This window comes from Carcharodon carcharias, unplaced genomic scaffold (genome assembly GCF_017639515.1).
Source record: "Carcharodon carcharias isolate sCarCar2 unplaced genomic scaffold, sCarCar2.pri scaffold_1029_ctg1, whole genome shotgun sequence".
Lineage (NCBI taxonomy): Eukaryota > Metazoa > Chordata > Chondrichthyes > Lamniformes > Lamnidae > Carcharodon > Carcharodon carcharias.
This window is the reverse complement of record NW_024470912.1, coordinates 23,061-49,567: the sequence shown is the minus strand read 5'-3', so window position 1 is coordinate 49,567 and position 26,507 is coordinate 23,061. Positions and strand designations below refer to the sequence as shown.

General features: G+C 60.9%; 2 protein-coding genes across 2 annotated transcripts; one reads left to right on the top strand and one right to left on the bottom strand.

The window, feature by feature from the left end:
* The first annotated feature begins 7,802 nt into the window (after positions 1 to 7,802).
* pcsk1nl (proprotein convertase subtilisin/kexin type 1 inhibitor, like) lies at positions 7,803 to 9,112 on the top strand. The gene has a single exon (XM_041182542.1). It carries the CDS (start codon positions 8,068 to 8,070, stop codon positions 8,995 to 8,997), a length of 930 nt encoding a protein of 309 aa, XP_041038476.1. The 5' UTR covers positions 7,803 to 8,067; the 3' UTR covers positions 8,998 to 9,112.
* An 8,181-nt stretch (positions 9,113 to 17,293) lies between these two features.
* On the bottom strand, positions 17,294 to 25,822 carry lhfpl4b (LHFPL tetraspan subfamily member 4b). The gene is made up of 3 exons (XM_041182541.1): positions 25,429 to 25,822; positions 18,451 to 18,735; positions 17,294 to 17,313 (listed from the first exon to the last, which is right to left on the bottom strand). Exons 1-3 carry the CDS (start codon positions 25,820 to 25,822, stop codon positions 17,294 to 17,296), a joined length of 699 nt encoding a protein of 232 aa, XP_041038475.1.
* Between the last annotated feature and the right edge of the window lie 685 nt (positions 25,823 to 26,507).

The window sequence follows — 26,507 nt, the reverse complement described above, 5'->3', positions numbered from 1 at the left end:
TGCTGAGCAGGAATTGTAGCTGCAGCCCTTTAAACACTGCAGGCTGTGGGTTTTAATGAATACAGGCAGATCTTTCACCTTTGAACTTGTCTGTTACCACGACCCCAGCCCTGCATTTATACAGCTTCTCAAACTTTCAGGATTAGGCATTAAGCCCAAGGACCCCTCTGAGCGGGGGAAGGTAGAAGATCCCATGGCTGTTAGTGGAAGAAGAGCAGGGTGGTGGGTATTAGGGGGCAGGCGTGAGGGGGGAAGAGTTCTCTCCAGTGCCCTGGGGTTCATAGTGGTCCCTCAACCAACAGTACCACCTAAAAAGGATGACTACACTGAGTTGTTCATCACATTGCTGTCTGTGGGATCTTGCTCTGCATGAAATGGCTGACGTGTTTGCTATATTACAAAGGTGACCTCTCTTCAGGAGGGCTTCAATGGCTTCGCTCCTTTTGATCAAAAATAGCAGTAAACAGTTTGCACCATCCCATTGGAGGGGAGGGACTGGAGTTATGGCTGCAAACATAGGAGCTCTTTTGTCCACAATCTTTAACAGCCCTGTCCGAGCCTCCAGAGTCACACACAGGAAGCTACAGGAGTTTTATTCTATTTGGGTCTCAGTGCACTTCAAATTGCAGGCACCAGGCTACGGAAGGGGTTTTGAACAGATTCCTATCTTGTCTACTTTGTACAGACCCTCCGACAGTGCGGCGCTCCCTCAGCACTGACCCTCCGACAGTGCGGCGCTCCCTCAGCACTGACCCTCCCACAGTGCGGAGCTCCCTCAGCACTGGGGAGTGTGTCAGCCCACATTATGGTCTACATTGTCTGGAGTGCGGGTTTGAACCCAGCACCTAGTGACTCAGAGAATGAGGAGGCAGAGCCCCTGAGACACATTGACAATAACAACAGGGTAGCAATGATATCATTGAATCACCATCGCCTTGGATACAGTTGCTCTGGTTTCCTACCAGGTTGGAACATGCAAACCTATTAGGAGAGATTGCTATTTGATTTATTTGTTTTATAATCGATCGTCACCCTGTCCACCGCTGATATCAGAGTAGATATCCTACCGCACATCTGTTCAGAGAAGGTTGCCTGGCAACCAAAGAAAATGTAAACCCTTGCAAGGTAGAGCTAACAGATTTAACCCTCAGTCTGCTGCAGCCCTTTAAACGCTACAACTCAGCAACTGTAGCTGCAGCCCTTTAAAGCCTGCAGAGCAGGGATTGTAGCTGAAGCCCTTTAAACACTATAGTCCAGCAATTGTAGCTGCAGCCCTTCAAACACATAAGAACAGGGATTGTAGCTGCAGCCCTTCAAACACATAAGAACAGGGATTGTAGCTGCAGCCCTTTAAACACTGCAGAGCAGGGATTGTAGCTGCAGCCCTTTAAACACTGCAGAGCAGGGATTGTAGCTGCAGCCCTTTAAACACTGCAGAGCAGGGATTGTAGCTGCAGCCCTTTAAACACTGCAGAGCAGGGATTGTAGCTGCAGCCCTTTAAACACTGCAGAGCAGGGATTGTAGCTGCAGCCCTTTAAACACTGCAGAGCAGGGATTGTAGCTGCAGCCCTTTAAACACTGCAGAGCAGGGATTGTAGCTGCAGCCCTTTAAACACTGCAGAGCAGGGATTGTAGCTGCAGCCCTTTAAACACTGCAGAGCAGGGATTGTAGCTGCAGCCCTTTAAACACTGCAGAGCAGGGATTGTAGCTGCAGCCCTTTAAACACTGAAGAGCAGGGATTGTAGCTGCAGCCCTTTAAACACTGCAGAGCAGGGATTGTAGCTGCAGCCCTTTAAACACTGCAGAGCAGGGATTGTAGCTGCAGCCCTTTAAACACTGCAGAGTAGGGATTGTAGCTGCAGGTCTTTAAACACTGCAGTGCAGCGATTGTAGCTGCAGCCCTTTAAACACTGCAGAGCAGGGATTGTATCAGCAGCTCTTTAAACACTGCAGAGCAAGGATTGTAGCTGCAGTCCTTTAAACACTTCAGAGCAGGGATTGTAGCTGCAGCCCTTTAAACCCTGCAGCCCAGGAATTCTAGCTGCAGCCCTTTAAACCCTGCAGCCCAGGATCTGGAGCTGCAGCCCTTTCAATGCTTCAGAGCAAGGATTGTAGCTGCAGCCCTTTAAACACTGCAGAGCAGGGATTGTATCTGCAGCTCTTTAAACACTGCAGAGCAAGGATTGTAGCTGCAGTCCTTTAAACACTTCAGAGCAGGGATTGTAGCTGCAGCCCTTTAAACCCTGCAGCCCAGGAATTCTAGCTGCAGCCCTTTAAACCCTGCAGCCCAGGATCTGTAGCTGCAGCCCTTTCAATGCTTCAGAGCAAGGATTGTAGCTGCAGCCCTTTAAACCCTGCAACCCAGGATCTGTAGCTGCAGCCCTTTCAATGCTTCAGAGCAAGGATTGTAGCTGCAGCCCTTTATAAAACTGCTGAGCAGGAATTGTAGCTGCAGCCCTTTAAACACTGCAGGCTGTGGGTTTTAATGAATACAGGCAGATCTTTCACCTTTGAACTTGTCTCTTTGTTACCACGACCCCAGCCCTGCATTTATACAGCCTCTCAAACTTTCAGGATTAGGCATTAAGCCCAAGGACCCCTCTGAGCGGGGGAAGGTAGAAGATCCCATGGCCATTAGTGGAAGAAGAGCAGGGTGGTGGGTATTAGGGGGCAGTCGTGAGGGGGGAGAGTTCTCCCCAGTGCCCTGGGGTTCATAGTGGTCCCTCAACCAACAGCACCACCTAAAAAGGATGACTACACTGGGTCGTTCATCACATTGCTGTCTGTGGGATCTTGCACTGCATGAAATGGCTGATGTGCTTGCTATATTACAAAGGTGACCTCTCTTCAGAAGGGCTTCAATGGCTTCGCTCCTTTTGATCAAAAATAGCAGTAAACAGATTGCACCATCCCATTGGAGGGGAGGGACTGGAGTTATGGCTGCAAACATAGGAGCTCTTTTGTCCACAATCTTTAACAGCCCTGTCCGAGCCTCCAGAGTCACACACAGGAAGCTACAGGAGTTTTATTCTATTTGGGTCTCAGTGCACTTCAAATTGCAGGCACCAGGCGACGGAAGGGGTTTTGAACAGATTCCTGTCTTGTCTACTTTGTACAGACCCTCCGACAGTGCGCCGCTCCCTCAGCGCTGACCCTCCGACAGTGCGCCGCTCCCTCAGCGCTGACCCTCCGACAGTGCGCCGCTCCCTCAGCGCTGACCCTCCGACAGTGCGCCGCTCCCTCAGCGCTGACCCTCCGACAGTGCGCCGCTCCCTCAGCGCTGACCCTCCGACAGTGCGCCGCTCCCTCAGCGCTGACCCTCCGACAGTGCGCCGCTCCCTCAGCGCTGACCCTCCGACAGTGCGCCGCTCCCTCAGCGCTGACCCTCCGACAGTGCGCCGCTCCCTCAGCGCTGACCCTCCGACAGTGCGCCGCTCCCTCAGCGCTGACCCTCCGACAGTGCGCCGCTCCCTCAGCGCTGACCCTCCGACAGTGCGCCGCTCCCTCAGCGCTGACCCTCCGACAGTGCGCCGCTCCCTCAGCGCTGACCCTCCGACAGTGCGCCGCTCCCTCAGCGCTGACCCTCCGAAAGTGCGCCGCTCCCACAGCGCTGACCCTCCGACAGTGCGCCGCTCCCTCAGCGCTGACCCTCCGACAGTGCGGCGCTCCCTCAGCGCTAACCCTCCGACAGTGCGGCGCTCCCTCAGCGCTGACCCTCCGACAGTGCGGCACTCCCTCAGCACTGACCCTCCGACAGTGCGGCACTCCCTCAGCACTGACCCTCCGACAGTGCGGCACTCCCTCAGCACTGACCCTCCGACAGTGCGGCACTCCCTCAGCACTGACCCTCCGACAGTGCGGCACTCCCTCAGCACTGACCCTCCGACAGTGCGGCACTCCCTCAGCACTGACCCTCCGACAGTGCGGCACTCCCTCAGCACTGACCCTCCGACAGTGCGGCACTCCCTCAGCACTGACCCTCCGACAGTGCGGCACTCCCTCAGCACTGACCCTCCGACAGTGCGGCACTCCCTCAGCACTGACCCTCCGACAGTGCGGCACTCCCTCAGCACTGACCCTCCGACAGTGCGGCACTCCCTCAGCACTGACCCTCCGACAGTGCGGCACTCCCTCAGCACTGACCCTCCGACAGTGCGGCACTCCCTCAGCACTGACCCTCCGACAGTGCGGCACTCCCTCAGCACTGACCCTCCGACAGTGCGGCACTCCCTCAGCACTGACCCTCCGACAGTGCGGCACTCCCTCAGCACTGACCCTCCGACAGTGCGGCACTCCCTCAGCACTGACCCTCCGACAGTGCGGCACTCCCTCAGCACTGACCCTCCGACAGTGCGGCACTCCCTCAGCACTGACCCTCCGACAGTGCGGCACTCCCTCAGCACTGACCCTCCGACAGTGCGGCACTCCCTCAGCACTGACCCTCCGACAGTGCGGCACTCCCTCAGCACTGACCCTCCGACAGTGCGGCACTCCCTCAGCACTGACCCTCCGACAGTGCGGCACTCCCTCAGCACTGACCCTCCGACAGTGCGGCACTCCCTCAGCACTGACCCTCCGACAGTGCGGCACTCCCTCAGCACTGACCCTCCGACAGTGCGGCACTCCCTCAGCACTGACCCTCCGACAGTGCGGCACTCCCTCAGCACTGACCCTCCGACAGTGCGGCACTCCCTCAGCACTGACCCTCCGACAGTGCGGCACTCCCTCAGCACTGACCCTCCGACAGTGCGGCACTCCCTCAGCACTGACCCTCCGACAGTGCGGCACTCCCTCAGCACTGACCCTCCGACAGTGCGGCACTCCCTCAGCACTGACCCTCCGACAGTGCGGCACTCCCTCAGCACTGACCCTCCGACAGTGCGGCACTCCCTCAGCACTGACCCTCCGACAGTGCGGCACTCCCTCAGCACTGACCCTCCGACAGTGCGGCACTCCCTCAGCACTGACCCTCCGACAGTGCGGCACTCCCTCAGCACTGACCCTCCGACAGTGCGGCACTCCCTCAGCACTGACCCTCCGACAGTGCGGCACTCCCTCAGCACTGACCCTCCGACAGTGCGGCACTCCCTCAGCACTGACCCTCCGACAGTGCGGCACTCCCTCAGCACTGACCCTCCGACAGTGCGGCACTCCCTCAGCACTGACCCTCCGACAGTGCGGCACTCCCTCAGCACTGACCCTCCGACAGTGCGGCACTCCCTCAGCACTGACCCTCCGACAGTGCGGCACTCCCTCAGCACTGACCCTCCGACAGTGCGGCCTCCCTCAGCACTGACCCTCCGACAGTGCGGCACTCCCTCAGCACTGACCCTCCGACAGTGCGGCACTCCCTCAGCACTGACCCTCCGACAGTGCGGCACTCCCTCAGCACTGACCCTCCGACAGTGCGGCACTCCCTCAGCACTGACCCTCCGACAGTGCGGCACTCCCTCAGCACTGACCCTCCGACAGTGCGGCACTCCCTCAGCACTGACCCTCCGACAGTGCGGCACTCCCTCAGCACTGACCCTCCGACAGTGCGGCACTCCCTCAGCACTGACCCTCCGACAGTGCGGCACTCCCTCAGCACTGACCCTCCGACAGTGCGGCACTCCCTCAGCACTGACCCTCCGACAGTGCGGCACTCCCTCAGCACTGACCCTCCGACAGTGCGGCACTCCCTCAGCACTGACCCTCCGACAGTGCGGCACTCCCTCAGCACTGACCCTCCTCCAATGTGGCGCTCCCTCAGCGCTGACCCTCCGACAGTGTGGCGCTCCCTCTGCGCTGACCCTCCGACAGTGCGGCGCTCCCTCAGCGCTGACCCTCCGACAGTGCGGCACTCCCTCAGCACTGACCCTCCGACAGTGCGGCACTCCCTCAGCACTGACCCTCCGACAGTGCGGCACTCCCTCAGCACTGACCCTCCGACAGTGCGGCACTCCCTCAGCACTGACCCTCCGACAGTGCGGCACTCCCTCAGCACTGACCCTCCGACAGTGCGGCACTCCCTCAGCACTGACCCTCCGACAGTGCGGCACTCCCTCAGCACTGACCCTCCGACAGTGCGGCACTCCCTCAGCACTGACCCTCCGACAGTGCGGCACTCCCTCAGCACTGACCCTCCGACAGTGCGGCACTCCCTCAGCACTGACCCTCCGACAGTGCGGCACTCCCTCAGCACTGACCCTCCGACAGTGCGGCACTCCCTCAGCACTGACCCTCCGACAGTGCGGCACTCCCTCAGCACTGACCCTCCGACAGTGCGGCACTCCCTCAGCACTGACCCTCCGACAGTGCGGCACTCCCTCAGCACTGACCCTCCGACAGTGCGGCACTCCCTCAGCACTGACCCTCCGACAGTGCGGCACTCCCTCAGCACTGACCCTCCGACAGTGCGGCACTCCCTCAGCACTGACCCTCCGACAGTGCGGCACTCCCTCAGCACTGACCCTCCGACAGTGCGGCACTCCCTCAGCACTGACCCTCCGACAGTGCGGCACTCCCTCAGCACTGACCCTCCGACAGTGCGGCACTCCCTCAGCACTGACCCTCCGACAGTGCGGCACTCCCTCAGCGCTGACCCTCCGACAGTGCGGCACTCCCTCAGCGCTGACCCTCCGACAGTGCGGCACTCCCTCAGCGCTGACCCTCCGACAGTGCGGCACTCCCTCAGCGCTGACCCTCCGACAGTGCGGCACTCCCTCAGCACTGACCCTCCGACAGTGCGGCACTCCCTCAGCACTGACCCTCCGACAGTGCGGCACTCCCTCAGCACTGACCCTCCGACAGTGCGGCACTCCCTCAGCACTGACCCTCCGACAGTGCGGCACTCCCTCAGCACTGACCCTCCGACAGTGCGGCACTCCCTCAGCACTGACCCTCCGACAGTGCGGCACTCCCTCAGCACTGACCCTCCGACAGTGCGGCACTCCCTCAGCACTGACCCTCCGACAGTGCGGCACTCCCTCAGCACTGACCCTCCGACAGTGCGGCACTCCCTCAGCACTGACCCTCCGACAGTGCGGCACTCCCTCAGCACTGACCCTCCGACAGTGCGGCACTCCCTCAGCACTGACCCTCCGACAGTGCGGCACTCCCTCAGCACTGACCCTCCGACAGTGCGGCACTCCCTCAGCACTGACCCTCCGACAGTGCGGCACTCCCTCAGCACTGACCCTCCGACAGTGCGGCACTCCCTCAGCACTGACCCTCCGACAGTGCGGCACTCCCTCAGCACTGACCCTCCGACAGTGCGGCACTCCCTCAGCACTGACCCTCCGACAGTGCGGCACTCCCTCAGCACTGACCCTCCGACAGTGCGGCACTCCCTCAGCACTGACCCTCCGACAGTGCGGCACTCCCTCAGCACTGACCCTCCGACAGTGCGGCACTCCCTCAGCACTGACCCTCCTCCAATGTGGCGCTCCCTCAGCACTGACCCTCCGACAGTGCGGCGCTCCCTCTGCGCTGACCCTCCGACAGTGCGGCGCTCCCTCAGCGCTGACCCTCCGACAGTGCGGCGCTCCCTCAGCGCTGACCCTCCCACAGTGCGGCGCTCCCTCAGCGCTGACCCTCCCACAGTGCGGCGCTCCCTCAGCACTGACCCTCCCACAGTGCGGCGCTCCCTCAGCACTGACCCTCCCACAGTGCGGCGCTCCCTCAGCACTGACCCTCCCACAGTGCGGCGCTCCCTCAGCGCTGACCCTCCCACAGTGCGGCGCTCCCTCAGCGCTGACCCTCCCACAGTGCGGCGCTCCCTCAGCACTGACCCTCCTCCAATGTGGCACTCCCTCAGCACTGACCCTCCGACAGTGCGGCGCTCCCTCAGCACTGACCCTCCGACAGTGCGGCGCTCCCTCAGCGCCGACCCTCCGACAGTGCGGCGCTCCCTCAGCGCCGACCCTCCGACCAGATGATGATCTAATAATACCTTCGAACCAAATTGTACTGGTAGCCGTCGGCGAATTTATGGGATGTTTGGGGCAATGTTTGTCTTGTCCCCTCTCTAACTCTCCCCCCCCTCTCTCTCTCTCTCCCCTTTTGTCTCCTTCAGCCCCTGGCCATGTCGCGGGTGGCAGTCGCTGAGGAGCCCGGGTTGGTTGTCGCCAGGTACCGGAGGGACGCCTTCCCCTACGAGAGCGAGATGTACGCCTACCCTCCGGGCGAGGCCGGGCGCGACCAGGCCCTGTACGGGCCGCTGGCCGGCCAGGCCGGCCCGGGCCGGGTGGGCCCGAGGGAGCGGGGGCAGCTGGAGAGGCAGGCCCTGCTGCGGGGCAGGGCCGACCGGGACGGCCCGGAGGGCGACGCCGGGCTGGGCGAGGCCCTGCAGCGGCTGCTGGAGGACAGCTGGCGGAGGGACCGGGAAGCGGCCTACCTGGCCCAGCTGCTGCGGGCCTGGAACGAGCTGGGCCAGCCCGAGCCCCGCCACGGTTACCTGGACGACGATGATGACGACGACGATGACGACAACGACGACGGGGCGGCAGGTCGCTATGGCAACCGCCGGGGGGCCTACCAGGCCGGGGGGCGCCTGGGCCTGGAGGGGGAGGGGGAGGGGCAAGAGGAGGAGGAGGCCGACGACGGCGGCGCCCAGGAGCTGGAGGAGCAGGTCGTCCGCTACCTGGTGGGCCGCATCCTGTCCAAGGCCGACGCCCACGGCGAGTACCCGGCCGGGCCCCCCCGGCTGGTCAAGCGGGACCTCCCCTCCGTGCCGGGGCCCAGGCGGCTCAGGAGGTCCCTGGGCCGGGCCGACCTGCTCCGCGTCAAGAGAGTGGGCGGCGGCGAGGAGGTGGAGGAGGAGGAGGAGGAGGAGGAGGAGGGAGGTGCGCGGGAAGGCCCCGGCTACCCAGCCCCGGCCGCCGAGGAGGCCCAGATCCCCGCCGGCCTGCAACGGACGAAGCGGATCGAGGGGGCGCCCCTCCGGACCAGACGCTACGTCGGTTACCAGGGGGCGGAGCTGGCCGAGCGCCTCATCAAGCTGCTGCCCGACTAAATCCGGGTCCCCGACTGCTCCAACACAACCAGACGGGTATATATATATATATATACATATAGGCGGTAAAGTGAATACAGTGGTGGTGGTTGTCGGGGTGGTTGTCGGTGGTGGTGGGCGGGGGGGGGTCGGGTCGGGTCGGGTCGGGGATGGGGTGTTGGCGAGACGGCGACACTCCCTGAGCTGTAATTGGAGGCGATGTTATTGCTGATGCTGTTGTCTTTTCTTTTGTTTGCTGCCCTCGCGGGTGCGCCCACGAGTCCCGCCCCCCCCCCCTCCCCCCCGGGTCGAATAGCTCTTCGACCTCGCGCCATCTTGTGCACGGTGACTTTAGGCCCGAATAAAAATGTGTTTCTCTTTGCCCACTCTGTTTCAGCTGTCATCCTTTACTTTCCACCTCACCGGGGGTGGGGGGGGGAGGGGGGGTGGGGACTTGGGGGGGGAGGGGAGGGGGCTGTTGGGGGTGGGGGGGGAAGGAAGGGGAGGGGGCTGTTGGGGGTGGGGGGGGGAAGGAAGGGGAGGGGGCTGTTGGGGGGTGGGGGGGGGAAGGAAGGGGAGGGGGTGTTGGGGGGAAGGGAGGGGGGTGGGGGGGAAGGGAGGGGGGTGGGGGGGAAGGGAGGGGGGTGGGGGGGGAAGGAAGGGGAGGGGGGTGTTGGGGGGTGGGGGGGGGAAGGAAGGGGAGGGGGGTGTTGGGGGGTGTTGGGGGGTGGGGGGGGGAAGGAAGGGGAGGGGGTGTTGGGGGGTGGGGGGGGGAAGGAAGGGGAGGGCGGTGTTGGGGGGTGGGGGGGGGAAGGAAGGGGAGGGGGGTGTTGGGGGGTGAGGGGAGGGGGGTGGGGGGAAGGGAGGGGGGTGGGGGGGAAGGAAGGGGAGGGGGTGTTGGGGGGTGGGGGGAGGGGAGGGGGGTGGGGGGAAGGGAGGGGGGTGGGGGGGAAGGGAGGGGAGGGGGTGTTGGGGGGTGGGGGGGAGGGGAGGGGTGTGTTGGGGGGTGGGGGGAGGGGAGGGGGGTGGGGGGAAGGGAGGGGGGTGGGGGGGAAGGAAGGGGAGGGGGGTGTTGGGGGGGTGGGGGGAAGGGAGGGGGGTGGGGGGGAAGGGAGGGGAGGGGGTGTTGGGGGGTGGGGGGGAGGGGAGGGGTGTGTTGGGGGGTGGGGGGGGAAGGGAGGGGAGGGGAGTTGGGGGAGGGGAGGGGGGTGTTGGGGGGTGGGGGGGAAGGGAGGGGAGGGGGGGTGTTGGGGGGTGGGGGGGGAAGGGAGGGGAGGGGGGTGTTGGGGGGGAGGGGGTTGGGGGGGGGCGGGTAAGGGGTGGGGCTGGGGAGGATGGGAACGATGGGCCGAATGGCTCCGACAACTCAGCAAGGGTTTGAGGGGGAGGGGTTGGGGGTGTTGAGGTGGTGCGTGGAGGTGGGCGGGTGAGGGGTGGGGTGGGGGCTGGGGAGGATGGGAACGATGGGCCGAATGGCTCCGACAGCTCAGCAGAGGGTTTGAGAGCAGGGCGGTGGACACTTGCACATCCTTGAGAGTTGGAGATTAACGGAGGGGGGGATCCGATCGAGGGTTTGATAGGGTTGGTAGAGAGAAACTATTGCCTCTGGTTGTGGGGAAGGGGAAGGGGGGGTAGGGGGGGTTAGTTGGGAGGCGCGGAGGGGGTGGGTTGTGAGGGGTGGGTAGAATCTTCAAACTGAGAGCCAGGCCATTCAGGGGTGATGTCCAGAGGCATCGCTTCACACCCAGGGGAGTGGGAGTCTGGAACTCTCTACCACCCCCCTCCACCCAATCCCACATGAGGCTTTCGAGGTTGATGGGGTAGGAATGTGGGGGGCGGGGGCGGCGGTGGTGGGGGGAGAGAACAAATGGAAATTTCAAACCCCAGATTGAGAGATTTTGGTTGCTGAGGCAGGTTAAGGGTTACAGTAGATGGAGTTAAGACACAGGTCAGGTACGGTCTGCCGGAATGGAGGAACAGACGTGAGAGGGGCTGAATGGGCCTCCTCCTGTTCCTCTGTAACAGGCTCGAGAGGGGGGGGCTGAATTGGCCTCCTCCTGTTCCTGTGTAACAGGCTCGAGAAGGGGCTGAATGGCCTCCTCCTGTTCCTGTGTAACAGGCTCGAGAGGGGCTGAATGGGGCCTCCTCCTGTTCCTGTGTAACAGGCTCGAGAGGGGCTGAATGGACCTCCTCCTGTTCCTGTGTAACAGGCTCGAGAGGGGCTGAATGGGGCCTCCTCCTGTTCCTGTGTAACAGGCTCGAGAAGGGGCTGAATGGGCCTCCTCCTGTTCCTATGGGACAGGCTGGAGAGGGGCTGAATGGGCCTCTTCCTGTTCCTATGGGACAGGCTGGAGAGGGGCTGAATGGCCTCTTTCCCGCGCTTGCAATGCGGATTGAGGTGGTGCGGACACAACACGGCACAGGAAGTGGGTGAATTTTGGTCAGAAGCAACGAGCCAATGAGATCCCCCTGACCGGGAGCCCAGTCAGTCAGCCTCGCTCCTGTACCCATGTCCCCAGTTCCATTCCCCCACCTCAGGATGTCTCAAAGCACCTCACACCCAATGGAGGGGACATTCTATTGAAGTGTGCTCCCTGATGAAACGTGGCAAATGTGGCAGCCATGTTTGCGCACAGCAAGATCCCGCTCACAGCTGATGTGCTAATGCGCCAGATCAACTTCTCTTAGCGATGCTGGCTGAAGGATAAATAGCGATCCCAGGGCACCAGAGAGATCACCCCTCACACCCTCCCTTCCGCTCCCAGCTCCTTTGTACATAGAGGCTGTGGGATCGCTTGAGGGAACCTCATAGGACGGGTGGTGGCCTCAGGGTTAATGCTTCATCCTGACCCTCCGACAGCGCGGCGCTCCCTCAGTGTTGAGCCTCCGACAGCGCGGCGCTCCCTCAGCGCTGACCCTCCGACAGTGCGGCGCTCCCTCAGCACTGACCCTCCGACAGTGCGGCGCTACCTCAGCACTGACCGACAGTGCGGCATTCCCTCAGCGCTGACCCACCGACAGCGCGGCGCTCCCTCGACGCTGACCCACCGACAGCGCGGCGCTCCCTCGACGCTGACCCTCTGACAGCGCGGCGCTCCCTCGACGCTGACCCTCTGACAGCGCGGCGCTCCCTCGGCGCTGACCCTCTGACAGCGCGGCGCTCCCTCGGCGCTGACCCTCCGACAGCGCGGCGCTCCCTTGACGCTGACCCTCCGACAGCGCGGCGCTCCCTCAGCGCTGACCCTCTGACAGTGCGGCGCTCCCTCAGCACTGACCGACAGTGCGGCATTCCCTCAGCGCTGACCCACCGACAGCGCGGCACTCCCTCGACGCTGACCCTCCGACAGCGCGGCGCTCCCTCGGCACTGACCCTCCGACAGCGTGGCGCTCCCTCGGCACTGACCCTCCGACAGCGCGGTGCTCCCTCGGCACTGACCCTCCGACAGTGCGGCTCTCCCTCGGCACTGACCCTCCGACAGTGCGGCGCTCCCTCGGCACTTACCCTCCCACAGTGCGGCGCTCCCTCAGCACTGACCCTCAGACAGTGCGGCGCTCCCTCAGCACTGACCCTCCCACAGTGCAGCTCTCCCTCAGCACTGACCCTCCGACAGTGCCTTGCTCTCCTCTTGGAAATTATTTGTGTCTGGAATGAATTGTCCTCCTCCACTACCCTCACAAACCCGCTCAAGCATTAAAAAAAGGAGCAGGAGGAGGCCATTCCACCTCTCGAGCCTGCTATCTCATTCTTTATGACTGTGGCTGATCTCCTACCTCGACTCCACTTTCCCCCCCACCCCTCGACTCTCTACGCCTCTGAAAGTCCCTCGCCCTCCGTCTCGAACATACTCGACGACTGAGATCCATTTGGGGACCGGGAGTTCCGAATATTCCCGACCCTCGGAGTGAAGGAATTTCTCCTCGTCTCAGTCCAAAATGGCCGTCCCCTTATCCTGAGACTGGGACCAACCCCCATCTTAACCCTGGAGTAGATCAGAGGCCCTTGGAGAGATCCACTCAGAAGCAGGTCTGATGTCTTACTGTGCGCTGTAGGACCGGCGGGCGCTGGTCAGCTGCAGTGACCTCCATCAACGGGTGGGAAGGTCCAACACGATCTTTAAGAACCCGTATTCACAGTCTGGTCCGGCGGGAGAAGCTGGTGATGCCTGAATGTAAAGAGGTGAGGCCCCTGTCCAGAGAAGTCCCAGTGTTAGGTACAGAGTAAAGCTCCCTCTGCACCATCCCCATCAAACTCTCCCAGGACAGGTACAGCACGGGGTTAGATACAGAGTAAAGCTCCCTCTGCACCGTCCCCAACAAACTCTCCCAGGACAGGTACAGCACGGGGTTAGATACAGAGTAAAGCTCCCTCTACACTGTCCCCATCAAACACTCCCAGGACAGGTACAGCACGGGGCATTAGTTTAAAATGAACTTGATAAAGACAGTTATTTGATTAGATGATTTAATGTTGCGCCAGGCGCCGATAATCTCGAAGCATCTGCCAATCAGCCGACCCCCAGCAGCAGTTAATCTCTGCCTGACTCAGCCGGTTTGGTTTGATGTGGTGTCTCAGCGGGTATGTTATTGACTCTCCTTCCCGGACAGTTCCCGGTTGCGGGTGCAGTTTCTCACTATTTCACAGGAGCGACAGGCCAAACAGTCCTTTGGTGAAGCAAAGGAGGGTGGTGGGTGGGTGAGATACCCAGCCCCGGCAGGAATGATGTCTCTCGCGCACGCCAGGGCCCTGTACTCTCTCACTCTGCCTATCGATTGGCGCCCCCCATCACCAGGGAACTGAACAAAACCAGTTCAGTGATTGGCCGGGTATTTGACACTGATAGGCATCACAGATCCAGCATAAACCAATCCTCTGACACCATCAAGCACCCTCACATAAAACTCACATTGACAACGTCGTTAGGTAGACACTGACACGCACTCAAACACATTGACTGACACTGACAGACACACATTTACAGAGACAGATGCACACTGACATATGCAGCCATGCACTCTGACTGACACGACACACTGTCACACACTGACACATATTGATAGGCACACTCTCAGACACACACACACACACACTGACTGACACTGTTAAACACTCACAGACACACACACTGACGGACAGACATTGATACAAAGACACTGACAAGGAGACACACACAGACACACACCGATTGACCCTGACACGCACTGACAGACACACTCAAACACACACTGACATACAAACAAACAGACACACACACACACTGACAACACACATACTGACTGACACTGTTACACATTCACAGACACACACAAACACAGACAGACAGACACTGATACAAAGCCACTGACAAGGAGACACACACCGATTGACCCTGACAGACACACTGATAGACACATACAAACACACACTGACACACAAACAAACACACACACACACACACATACTGACAACACACATACTGACTGACACTTACACACTCACAGACACACACACACTGACAAACAGACACTGATACAAAGCCACTGACAAGGAGACACACAGACACACACCGATTGACCTTGACACACACTGACATACACACTGATAGACACATGCAAACACACACTGACTGACATGCACACAAACACAGACACACACACACACATACTGACAACACACATACTGACAATACACACACACAGACCAACACACACACACACATACACAGACCAACACGCACACACACACAGACCGACACACGCACACACACAAACCGACACACATACACACACACAGACCGACACACACACACACACAGGCCAACACACATACACACACAGACCGACACACATACACCGACACACACACACACACTGACACACACACACACACACACATACACACACACACACACACAGGCCAACACACACAGACCGACACACATACACCGACACACACACACATACACCGACACACACACCAACACAGACCGACACACATACACACACACACAGACCGACACACATACACCGACACACACACACACACACACCAACACACAACGACACACACACAGACCGACACACATACACACACACACAGACTGACACACACACACATACACACACACAGGCTGACACACACATACACACACAGACCGACACACATACACCAACACACACATACACCAACACAGACACACATACACCGACACACACACACAAACAGACCGACATACACAGACCGACACACACACACAGAGACCGACACACACACACACACACACACACACACAGACCGACACATACACACAGACACTCACAGACTGACACACATACACAGACCGACACACACACACACACACAGACCGACACACACACACAGAGACCGACACATACACACACACACTCACAGACTGACACACATACACAGACCGACACACACACACACACACACAGACCGACAGACACACACACACACACACACACACACACACACACATAGAAGCAGAGTGACAGACAAACTTCAGGTTTTTCTATGTGAACTCTATTCTGGAAGATGGTTTCCCCACCCCAGACTCTGCCGGCACCTCAAGGAGAGCGGAGATCGGCAGGAATCAGGCTGGGTCAGTGATTGGTCAATCGGTCTTTCTGACCAATCTGACTGGTCGCTAGTCGGTGGTGGGGGGTGGGGTGGGGTTTGTGGGGGCGGGGGTGGGGGTCGATTGCCAAAGATAAAAACCCCCTCGAGCGTCGGAGTGAAGCCATTTCGGTGAATTGTTGGGGGTGAGGGGACAGGCCCAACAGCCTGGGGTCTGCAGAGGTTCAGTCTCCTGGTCTCCCGATGGCTCCTGGTATCGGTGGGTGGTGGGTGGGAGCTGACTCCTGGGTGTTCGCAGCCGGCTCAGCAACAAGGCGGGGGGCCATGAGACAGACTGCGGAGAGAGAGAGAGAGAGAAAGAAAAGATGGTGAGAAAGGGGGGTGGAGAGGGGGCAGGAGGGGGAGGGTGGAAGGGGGCAGTGGGCTCTGTGTCAGGACATCAGACACTCGCTCCACCAACATCACAGGAGACTGGGCGATGGGGGGTCAACCACAGGGGAAATGGAGGGACGGAGAGAGAGAGAAAGGGAGAGGGAGGGAGAGAGAGATGGAGGGAGGGAGAGAGAGAGAGGGAGGGAGAGAGAGAGAGAGGGAGGGAGGGAGAGAGAGAGGGAGGGAGGGAGGGAGGGAGAGAGAGGGGAGGGGGAGAGAGATGGAGGGAGAGAGGGAGGGAGAGAGGGGAGGGAGAGAGAGAGGAAGGGAGAGAGAGGGAGGGAGAGAGAGGGAGGGTGAGGGAGGGAGGGAAAGAGAAAGAAAGGGAGGGAGAGAGAGAAAGAAAGGGAGGGAGAGGGAGAGAGAGAAGTGGGAGAGAGGGAGGGAGAGAGGGAGAGAGAGGAGGGAGGGAGAGAAAGGGAGAGAGACTGAGACAGAGAGAGAGAAGAGGGAGAGAGAGAGAGAGAAGAGGGAGAGAGGGAGGGAGGGAGAGAGAGGGAGGGAAAGGGAGAGAGACAGAGAGAGAGAGAGAGAGAAGAGGGAGAGAGAGAGGCAGGGAGGGAGGGAGACAGAGAAAAGGAGGGAGTCAGTGTGAGAGACAGAGAGAGAGACAGTGAGAGGTTGACAGAGAGAGGGAGGGGGAGAAGGAGGGAGAGGGAAGGACAGAAAGGTCGTGCGAGTGAGAGAATGAGAGAGAGAGAAGATGAGAGTTTGGGGGCAGAGAAAGAAGGGAGGAGAGTGAAGGGCGGAGGAGGAGAGAGAAAAGGGTGAGAGGCAAAGAGGGGAGAGACAGAAAGAGAGAGAGAGGGAGAAGGAAGAAGTGTGTGTGTGTTTAAGAGAGAGAGTGGGATAGAGACAGAGAAGGGGGAGATCGAGAGGGGAGACAGAGGGGAAGAGAGAGATAGAAAGAGAGAGAGTGAAAGACAGGGTGGGGGAGGGGAGGGGGTGGGGTTGGGGGACAGTTGGGGTGAGGATGGAGTGGAAGGGCTGACGGGGTTGGGAGGGGTGGAGTGGGGGGAGGAAGGGGTGGGAAGGGAGCGATGGGCTGGGTGAGTTCACCCCGGTTACCCCGGGGGCAATGTTGAGCCTTCAACCGACGTCACTGAGAAACAAAGTTGAAATGGCACAGTGACGTCTGCGGGATCTTGCTCTGCACAAAATGGCGGCCATACACAAGCCTAAACAACAACAGCTTCCACCCTCAAGGAGCCCTGTGCCGGTGAGACCTTCCAAGGATCCTGGATGATGCAGTATGGGGGGCAAATCACCTTATAAATAAAGGAGTGAATAGGAGAAAGTCACAACTCACCCTTAAATCCCCGTGTCGGGAGCTAAAGGATTAAAAACAAGAGCGAGGATTAGAAAACTGTAACATCAGACCACGGGGTTAGATACAGCGTAAAGCTCCCTCTACACTGTCCCCATCAAACACTCCCAGGACAGGTACAGCACGGGGTTAGATACAGCGTAAAGCTCCCTCTACACTGTCCCCATCAAACACTCCCAGGACAGGTACAGCACGGGGTTAGATACAGAGTAAAGCTCCCTCTACACCGTCCCCATTAAACACACCCAGGACAGGTACAGCATGGGGTTAGATACAGAGTAAAGATCCCTCTACACTGTCCCCATCAAACACTCCCAGGACAGGTACAGCACGGGGTTAGATACAGGGTAAAGTTCCCTCTACACTGTCCCCATCAAACACTCCCAGGACAGGTACAGCACGGGGTTAGATACAGAGTAAAGCTCCCTCTACATGTTCCCATCAAACACTCCCAGGACAGTGTACACCCACCGCGCTGTTAGGGAGGGAGTTCCGGGATTTGGACCCAGCGACAGTGAAGGAACGGCCGATATATTTCCAAGTCGGGATGGTGAGGGACTCGGAGGGGAACTTGCAGGCGGTGGTGTTCCCCATGTGTCTGCTGCCCTTGTCCTTCTAGGTGGTAGAGGTGGGTTTGGGCGGCGCTGTCGAAGGAGCCTTGGCGAGTTGCTGCAGTGCATCTTGTAGATGGTACACACACTGCTGCCCCTGTGCGTCGGTGGTGGAGGGAGTGAATGTTTGTGATTGGGGAGTGTGATAGCGCTGGGGGTGTTGAGTCCAGGGGCAGTGGAGAGCGAATAGTTCTCCTTAATGGTGTCGAGCTTGTTTGAATGTCACTGAGCCCAACCCCTCCCTCCCTAACAGCACGGTGGGTGTACCTACACCACACGGGAACAAAATCCTGGAACTCCCTCCCTAACAGCACAGTGGGTGTACCTACACCACACGGGGACAAAATCCTGGAACTCCCTCCCTAACAGCACGGTGGGTGTACCTACACCACACGGGGACAAAATCCTGGAACTCCCTCCCTAACAGCGCGGTGGGTGTACCTACACCACACGGGGACTGCAGCGGCTCAAGCTGGCAGCGCCACATCCCTCCCCGCCACCCCCCCTCCACCGGCTCCCCCCTCCCCCACCGTGGATCGCTGGCTGCCCGCACTCCGCGCCCGGCCGTCGGTACTCACTCTTCCCGCAGGATTCGAAGTCCTCCGGCAGCAGAGTGTCCTGACGGTTGGCCAGGACGAAGGCCAGGACAGAGAGGACCAGGGCATCGAGGATCCCCAGGACAGCCAGGACAAAAGCCCAGTGGATGACGCAGCGGCCCAGTGAGTAGCTCCCTGCCCTCGGCCCACAGAGCTCCCGCACCTCGGGCGTCTCCCAGCCGCTGGGGAATATCACGCAGCCCAGAGCCTGGCAGCTGGCTGGGGTAGAGTAATGTGGGAGAGGGAGGGAGAGAGGGGGAGAGAGACAGAGAGAGAGAGAGACAGATAAGATAAGGAATTTGTCTTTCTACCCATCCTTGGGAAAGCGCCAACTCGGAACGCACCCACCGTTGAGATGAACTGCAGCGAGCCAATGTGGGCAGAGCAAGATCCCACCCAGTCTCCTGCCCCCACCCCCCCTACCCGAGCAGGTACCCCCCACCACCCCCCCCCCCACCCCCCAACACCGATGGCCACCACTGTCAGGAAGGATGTGTCCATCGCTGGGCTCAACAACACTCGAACCAGCTCCGCACCGTTCAGGAGACCTATTCACTCTCCAGTGCCCCCGGGATTCAACTCCAACCCCCACCCCACACCCCCACCACCACCACCCCCGCCCACTCACCTCACCCCCCCTACCCCCCGCCCACTCACCTCACCTCCCCCACCCCCCACCCACTCACCTCACCCCACCTACCCCCCGCCCACTCACCTCACCTCCCCCACCCCCCCGCCCACTCACCTCACCCCCCCTACCCCCCGCCCACTCACCTCACCCCCCCACCCCCCGCCCAATCACCTCACCCCCCCTACCCCCCGCCCCCCACTCACCTCACCCCCCCTACCCCCCGCCCACTCACCTCACCCCCCTACCCCCGCCCCACTCACCTCACCCCCCCACCCCCCGCCCACTCACCTCACCCCCCCACCCCCCCGCCCACTCACCTCACCCCCCTACCCCCCGCCCACTCACCTCACCCCCCCCACCCCCCGCCCACTCACCTCACCCCCCCACCCACTCACCACACCCCTCCCCACCCCCCACCCATTCACCTCACCCCCCCCACCACCACCCCCCGCCCACTCACCTCACCTCACCCTCCCTACCCCCCACCAACTCACCTCACCCCCCCACCCACTCACCTCACCCCCCCCACCACTCACCTCACCCCCCCCACCCCCCACCCACTCACCTCACACCCCCCACCACCACCCCCCCGCCCACTCACCTCACCCTCCCCACCCCCCACCCACTCACCTCACCCCCCCCACCCCCCACCCACTCACCTCACACCCCCCACCCCCCACCCACTCACCTCACACCCCCCACCACCACCCCCCGCCCACTCACCTCACCCTCCCCACCCCCCACCCACTCACCTCACCCCCCCCACCCCCCACCCACTCACCTCACACCCCCACCCACTCACCTCACCCCCCCCACCACCACCCCCCCACCCACTCACCTCACCCCCCCACCCCCCACCCACTCACCTCACACCCCCCACCACCACCCCCCACCCACTCACCTCACCCCCCCACCCACTCACCTCACCCCCCCCCACCACCACCCCCCCACCCACTCACCTCACACCCCCCACCACCACACCCCACCCACTCACCTCACACCCCCCACCACCACCCCCCACCCACTCACCTCACCCCCCCACCCCCCACCCACTCACCTCACACCCCCCACCACCACCCCCCACCCACTCACCTCACCCCCCCACCACCACCCCCCACCCACTCACTTCAACCCCCCACCACCACCCCCCACCCACTCACCTCACCCCCCCCACCCCCCACCCACTCACCTCACACCCCCCACCCACTCACCTCACCCCCCCCACCCCCCACCCACTCACCTCACACCCCCCACCACCACCCCCCACCCACTCACCTCAACCCCCCACCCACTCACCTCACCCCCCCCACCCCCCACCCACTCACCTCACCCACCCCACCCCCCACCCACCCACCCCACCCCCACTCCTTGAAACATTCACTCCCTCCACCCCCGACGCACAGGGGCAGCAGTGTGTGTACAATCTACAAGATGCACTGCAGCAACTCGCCAAGGCTCCTTCGACAGCGCCGCCGAAACCCACCGCCTCTACCACCTAGAAGGACAAGGGCAGCAGACACATGGGGAACCCCACCACCTGCAAGTTCCCCTCCGAGCCTCTCACCATCCCGACTTGGAAATATATCGGCCGTTCCTTCACTGTCGCTGGGTCCAAATCCTGGAACTCCCTCCCTAACAGCACGGTGGGTGTACCTACACCACGCGGGGACAAAATCCTGGAACTCCCTCCCTAACAGCACGGTGGGTGTACCTACACCACATGGGACAAAATCCTGGAACTCCCTCCCTAACAGCACGGTGGGTGTACCTACACCACACGGGACAAAATCCTGGAACTCCCTCCCTAACAGCACGGTGGGTGTACCTACACCACATGGGACAAAATCCTGGAACTCCCTCCCTAACGCCGGTGGTGTACCTACACCACACGACAATCCTGGAACTCCCTCCCTAACAGCACGGTGGGTGTACCTACACCACACGGGACAAAATCCTGGAACTCTCTCCCTAACAGCACGGTGGGTGTACCTACACCACACGGGACAAAATCCTGGAACTCCCTCCCTAACAGCACGGTGGGTGTACCTACACCACACGGGACAAAATCCTGGAACTCCCTCCCTAACAGCACGGTGGGTGTACCTACACCACACGGGGACTGCAGCGGCTCAAGAAGGCAGCTCACCCACCACCTGCTCAAGGGGGCAATTAGGGATGGGAAATAAATGCTGGGCCCGGCCAGTGACCCCCACATCCCAATAAATAATAAAAAAACTCATCTCCCCCCCATCCCCCGTATCCTTCTATCCCTCTCTCCCCTCGTGTGTTTATCCAGCTCCTTAAACACATCGACACGATTCACCTCCACCCCCCTCCCTGTGGGAGCGAGTTCCACCTTCTCCCCGCTCTCTGGGTAAAGACCTTTCTCCTGAATTCCATCCCCCCTCGATCGGATTTATTAGGGACTGTCTTATATTGATGCCCCCCACCCCAAGTTCTGGTCTCTCCCTCCCTCCCCCACAAGTGGAAACATCTTCTCTACGCCGACCCTATCGAAAACCCCTCCGTCATTTTAAAGAGCTCGATCAGGTCACCCCCTCAGCCTCCTCTTTCCCAGAGTAAAGAGCCCCGGCCGGTTCGGCCTTCCCTGGCAGCTAAGGATAAATGTCATGGTTGCTTAGCGCTTGTGCCCTGGGCAAGGGAGTGACAGGGATGGAGTTTGGGGTTTAGAATTAACTCGAAATGAAGGTACTTTCGCTCCCCTGCTGCCCGGACAGAGCCTTGGGAGAGGCAGACAGAGAGAGGGAGAGAGTTTGAAGCAGGACCGAGGGTGGCAGGGCTGTCGGGCCTAGCGGAGGCCAATGAAGCCTGCGCCACAAGATGGCCGCCCACTCGGCTGGTTGTCCCTCCCTCTCAGCCTCTTGTAGCTCGTTCTGGGAGAACGGGGCAAGTTCAAACAGGGCAGCACCAACCCCCCCCCCACCCCCAACCCCCACCACCCCCCCAACCCCCGCTCCAGCAAAGCTCTGAATCCACCACTACAGAGAGGAACACAGGTGTCTCGGGAGAACCCAGGCCCAGACGGCCGATACTGTGGCCATCTAGTCTCCCTTAAAGCGGAAGGGGAGTTCAGGGTCGCGGGCGCCAAGGCTGGTGGGTTGCCTTAGGTCGCAGCTCTGACATGAACGGACTGAAAGGGGGAACAGTCTCGGTGGGGGTTGGTGAATGGGCCTCCTCCTGTTCCTGTGTATCAGTCTCGAGAGGGGCTGAATGGCCTCCTCCTGTTCCTGTGTATCAGTCTCGAGAGGGGCTGAACGGTCTCCTCCTGTTCCTGTGTTACAGGCTCGAGAGGGGCTGAATGGGGCCTCCTCCTGTTCCTGTGTAACAGGCTCGAGAGGGGCTGAATGGCCTCCTCCTGGAATGTTCCTTTGTGGCTGCCCCTGTCCCCTTAATGTGGGCCTGAAGACCATTTGCTGAGCGGTGGGAGTTGACCGGGCCTGAGTGATGTTCCGATGCCAATGTCAGAGGGAGGAAAGGGGCAGTGGAGGGGGGGCTGGTGGGGGGGTGTGGGGGGTGGTTTGGCGGGGTAGTAGAGAGAGAGAGAGTGGGGGGCGGAGAAGAGAGAGAGAGAGAGAGAGAAGGAGGGAGGGAGCAGGGGTGCATATGGGATAGGGAGAGGGGGTGACTAGGTTTGGGGAGGGAGAGAGAGGAGGTAGGGGGAGGGAGTAGAGAAGGGGAAGGAAGGGAGTGGAGGAGGAGAGGAGTTTGGATTGGAAAAGGAGGGAGAGAGAGAGAGGGTAGAAGGGGAAGAGAGGAGGAGAGAGGCAGGCTTTGGGGAGGGAGAGCGAGAGAGAGGGAGGGAGACAGAGGGGTAGGGAGAGGGGGAAGGGTGGGAATGGAGAGGTGGAGGGGAGGGGGAGAGAGAGAAAGAGAGAGCGAGAGAGACACAGAGAGAGAGAGACACAGAGAGACAGAGAGAGACAGAGAGACAGAGAGAGAGACAGAGAGAGAGAGAGAGAGACAGAGACTGAGAGAGAGACAGAGGGAGAGAGACAGAGAGAGAGAGAGAGACAGAGAGAGAGAGAGACACAGAGAGAGAGAGACACAGAGAGACAGAGAGAGACAGAGAGAGAGACGGAGAGAGAGAGAGAGAGACAGAGACTGAGAGAGAGACAGAGAGAGAGAGAGACAGGGAGAGAAAGAGAGACAGAGAGAGAGAGCAGGATGGAGAGAGGGAGAGAGGGAAAGACAGAGACAGAGGGATGGAGAGAGACAGAGAGAGTGTGGAAGGTAGGGAGTGGAGTTGGGGAGGGAGGGGGTGGGAGAAAAAGGGGGAGAGAGAGGGAAGGAAAGGGGGAAGCGAGGGGAGAGAGAGAGAGGGAGAGAGGGGTAGAGAGCGGGAGACGGAGGTGGAAGGAGTGAGGGAGAGAGAGGGAGGGCAGGAGGGACTAGGAGGGGGAGATGGAGGGGGTTGAGGGTTACTGCAGTGAGGAGGGTGGGAGGAGGGTTGGATGTGGGGTGGAGGGGGAGAGGGGGGCGAGAGGGAAGGAGGGGAAGGGAGTGAGGGGGTGAGTTGAGTGAGGGCGGAGAGTGGAGGTAACTGGACGGAGGGGCAAAGGGTTCAACTGGGGGGGGTGGGGGGGCAGAGAGGATCCTGATGGGATCAACGCATGTGCCCGTTTAAGCCGTGTGGCATCAGAGGCTGGTGAGACCATTAACCCTATAAACCCTGCCCCCCCCCCCCCCCCCCCCCCCCCCCAACCCCCCCCCCCCCCACTACTGCCCACCGGCACGTGGGGAGACGCCGGACGGACTGACCGAGGGAACCTGAACCTCCACCCATCCCAAAGGCAAGAGTGGGGCTCCCTCAGCCACCCTATCCCGTTGCTTGGTTCCCGAGGATGGCATTGGATTTGGCCGCGATGCCTCCTAGAGCCAGATAGCCCACCCCTGCCCAACCCAAGCTCTCGCACAGGATGAGTTAAACCTCAGGCGTGGGTGGAGGGGGCCCTGTCGGACTTGGGGTATTTCTAGGTTCCCCTCCACCCACTCCCCGCCACCACACCACTCCTGCCCCTGACATGCAGGGGCAAGGCCCTGCTGCCATTCGGCAACAGCAGCATCGCTTGGAAGGCCTTTGCTGACGAACAAGTTCAGGAGGAGGCCCTCACGTCATTGCCTGGCTCTCTTCACCCCGACACCCGCCCACCCTCCGCCCCTCACACCGCTCCCCCCACCCACCCCCCCCACCCCACCAATGCCGCCATCCTTCATTGCTGAGAACGTGACTTGGCTATCTGGCCATGTGGGGCATCATAGCCCAGCCTCGTTCCTCTCTCCGCACCAGCTTTTCCCTAAAAATTACTGCTTTCCATTCCAGCCAACTCATCGCGAGCCAATCGAGGGGCATCGGGAGCCGGGGACCAAAGGGGGCAAAATGGAGGCCTGGACCGGTCTCGGTTGCCAGCTGGTTGACCAGTTGAATCAACTGAGCCTGAACCAACAATTATTCCTTAGACACAAGGCTGCTGAGGGCAATGGTGACGACTCATCACTACCCAACTGCCCCCGCACTCCACCCCCACCCCCCACCCATCCCCCCCCCACTCCCTGGGGTTTAGGGAGAGGTTAGCTAGGCCGAGATTCAAGCCTGGGCTTTTCCTGCCCTGACTTCAGGGCTGTCGGCACCACACCGGGGCCGGATGAGGCTAACTCGACCTAGGCCGAGATCGGAGCCTGACCTTCGCCTTGCGCTGTCAGGGCCACACCGGGGCCGGATGAGGCTAACTCGACCTAGGCCGAGATCGGAGCCTGACCTTCACCTTGCCCTGTCAGGACCACACCGGGGCCGGATGAGGCTAACTCGACCTAGGCCGAGATCGGAGCCTGACCTTCGCCTTGCCCTGTCAGGACCACACCGGGGCCGGATGAGGCTAACTCGACCTAGGCCGAGATCGGAGCCTGACCTTCGCCTTGCGCTGTCAGGGCCACACCGGGGCTGGGCGAGGCCTCACAACCCGCCGTAGGCCGAGATTCGAGCCTGGGCTTTTCTCGCCCTGCGTTTTTCACAACCGCGCCCCCCCCCCCCCCCCCCCCCCCCCCCGCCCCGCAATCCCCCCCTCCCCAGGCCAGGCTGTGGCCCGAGGTAGGCCGAGGTTCGGGCCTGGGGGCCTTTGCTGCTTCCGACGCGAGGAGGGCCTCACGGTCCTGCGGGTGGGCAGGCAGTTAAGCGGGAGGCAGCACGGGTGAGACAGAGAGGGAGGGAGAGAGAGGGAGGGGGTAGGGGAGGGGGGGTGGGGGGGTAGGGGAATGATCCATACCGGCAGAGAACTGGAGCCAGGCGCACACCTTGTAAACCGTGGCAGGGCTGCAGCAGCGGTACAGGCCGAAGCAGCAGCAGACGCTGGCCAGCACCAGCACCAGGGCCATGCAGACGAAGATGGCCGCCGTCTTGAAGGAGGGCACCGGGGACAGGCTGGCCAGGGAGCCCCGGCACTCGGGCAGCCACTCGGTCTCCAGGCACGCCTCGAAGAGGCCGAAGCCACCCGCCGGGCCCGGGCCCCCCCGGCTCCGCACCCAGGCCGGCTCGATCAGCACCACCACCTCGAGGACGGCGAAGCAGAGCGTGCAGACAGCCCAGAGCGCAGCCACGGCCCGGGCGTTCCTGACAAAGTCCGTCTGGTAGAGCTGGGCCACCTCCCGGGCGGCCAGCATCTCGCCGAGGAGATGGGGGGGGCGGCGGGGGCGGGGGCGGGTTGGGGGCGAGGGGCAGGGATTGTGGGGTGGGTGGGGGGTGGGGGGTGCCAGTCGCTGGAGCCGGAGCCTGACAGCCAGGCCAAGAGACGGCCACTGTGTCACACAGAAGTGCTCCTTTTGACTGCAGGGTTTCTGCGGTGAAGTCTGGAGGGAGCTCAGCGGGCTTGACAGCTAATCCATCAAGGACACAGAGTCCTAATCCTCCTCCTCACAGCTCCCAGCCTCCTGCCTGGGACCAGAGAGACTCAGCTCTCACACACACATATACACACAGCCACATAAACACACTCACACACACACACATATACACACAGCCACATAAACACACTCACACACACACACACACAGATACACACGGCCACATAAACACACTCACACACACACACACACAGATACACACGGCCACATAAACACACTCACACACACACACATATACACACAGCCACATAAACACACTCACATACACACACATATACACACAGCCACATAAACACACTCACACACACACACACACAGATACACACGGCCACATAAACACACACACACACACACACATATGCACACAGCCACATAAACACACTCACACACACACACATATACACACAGCCACATAAACACACACCCCCACCCACATAAACACACA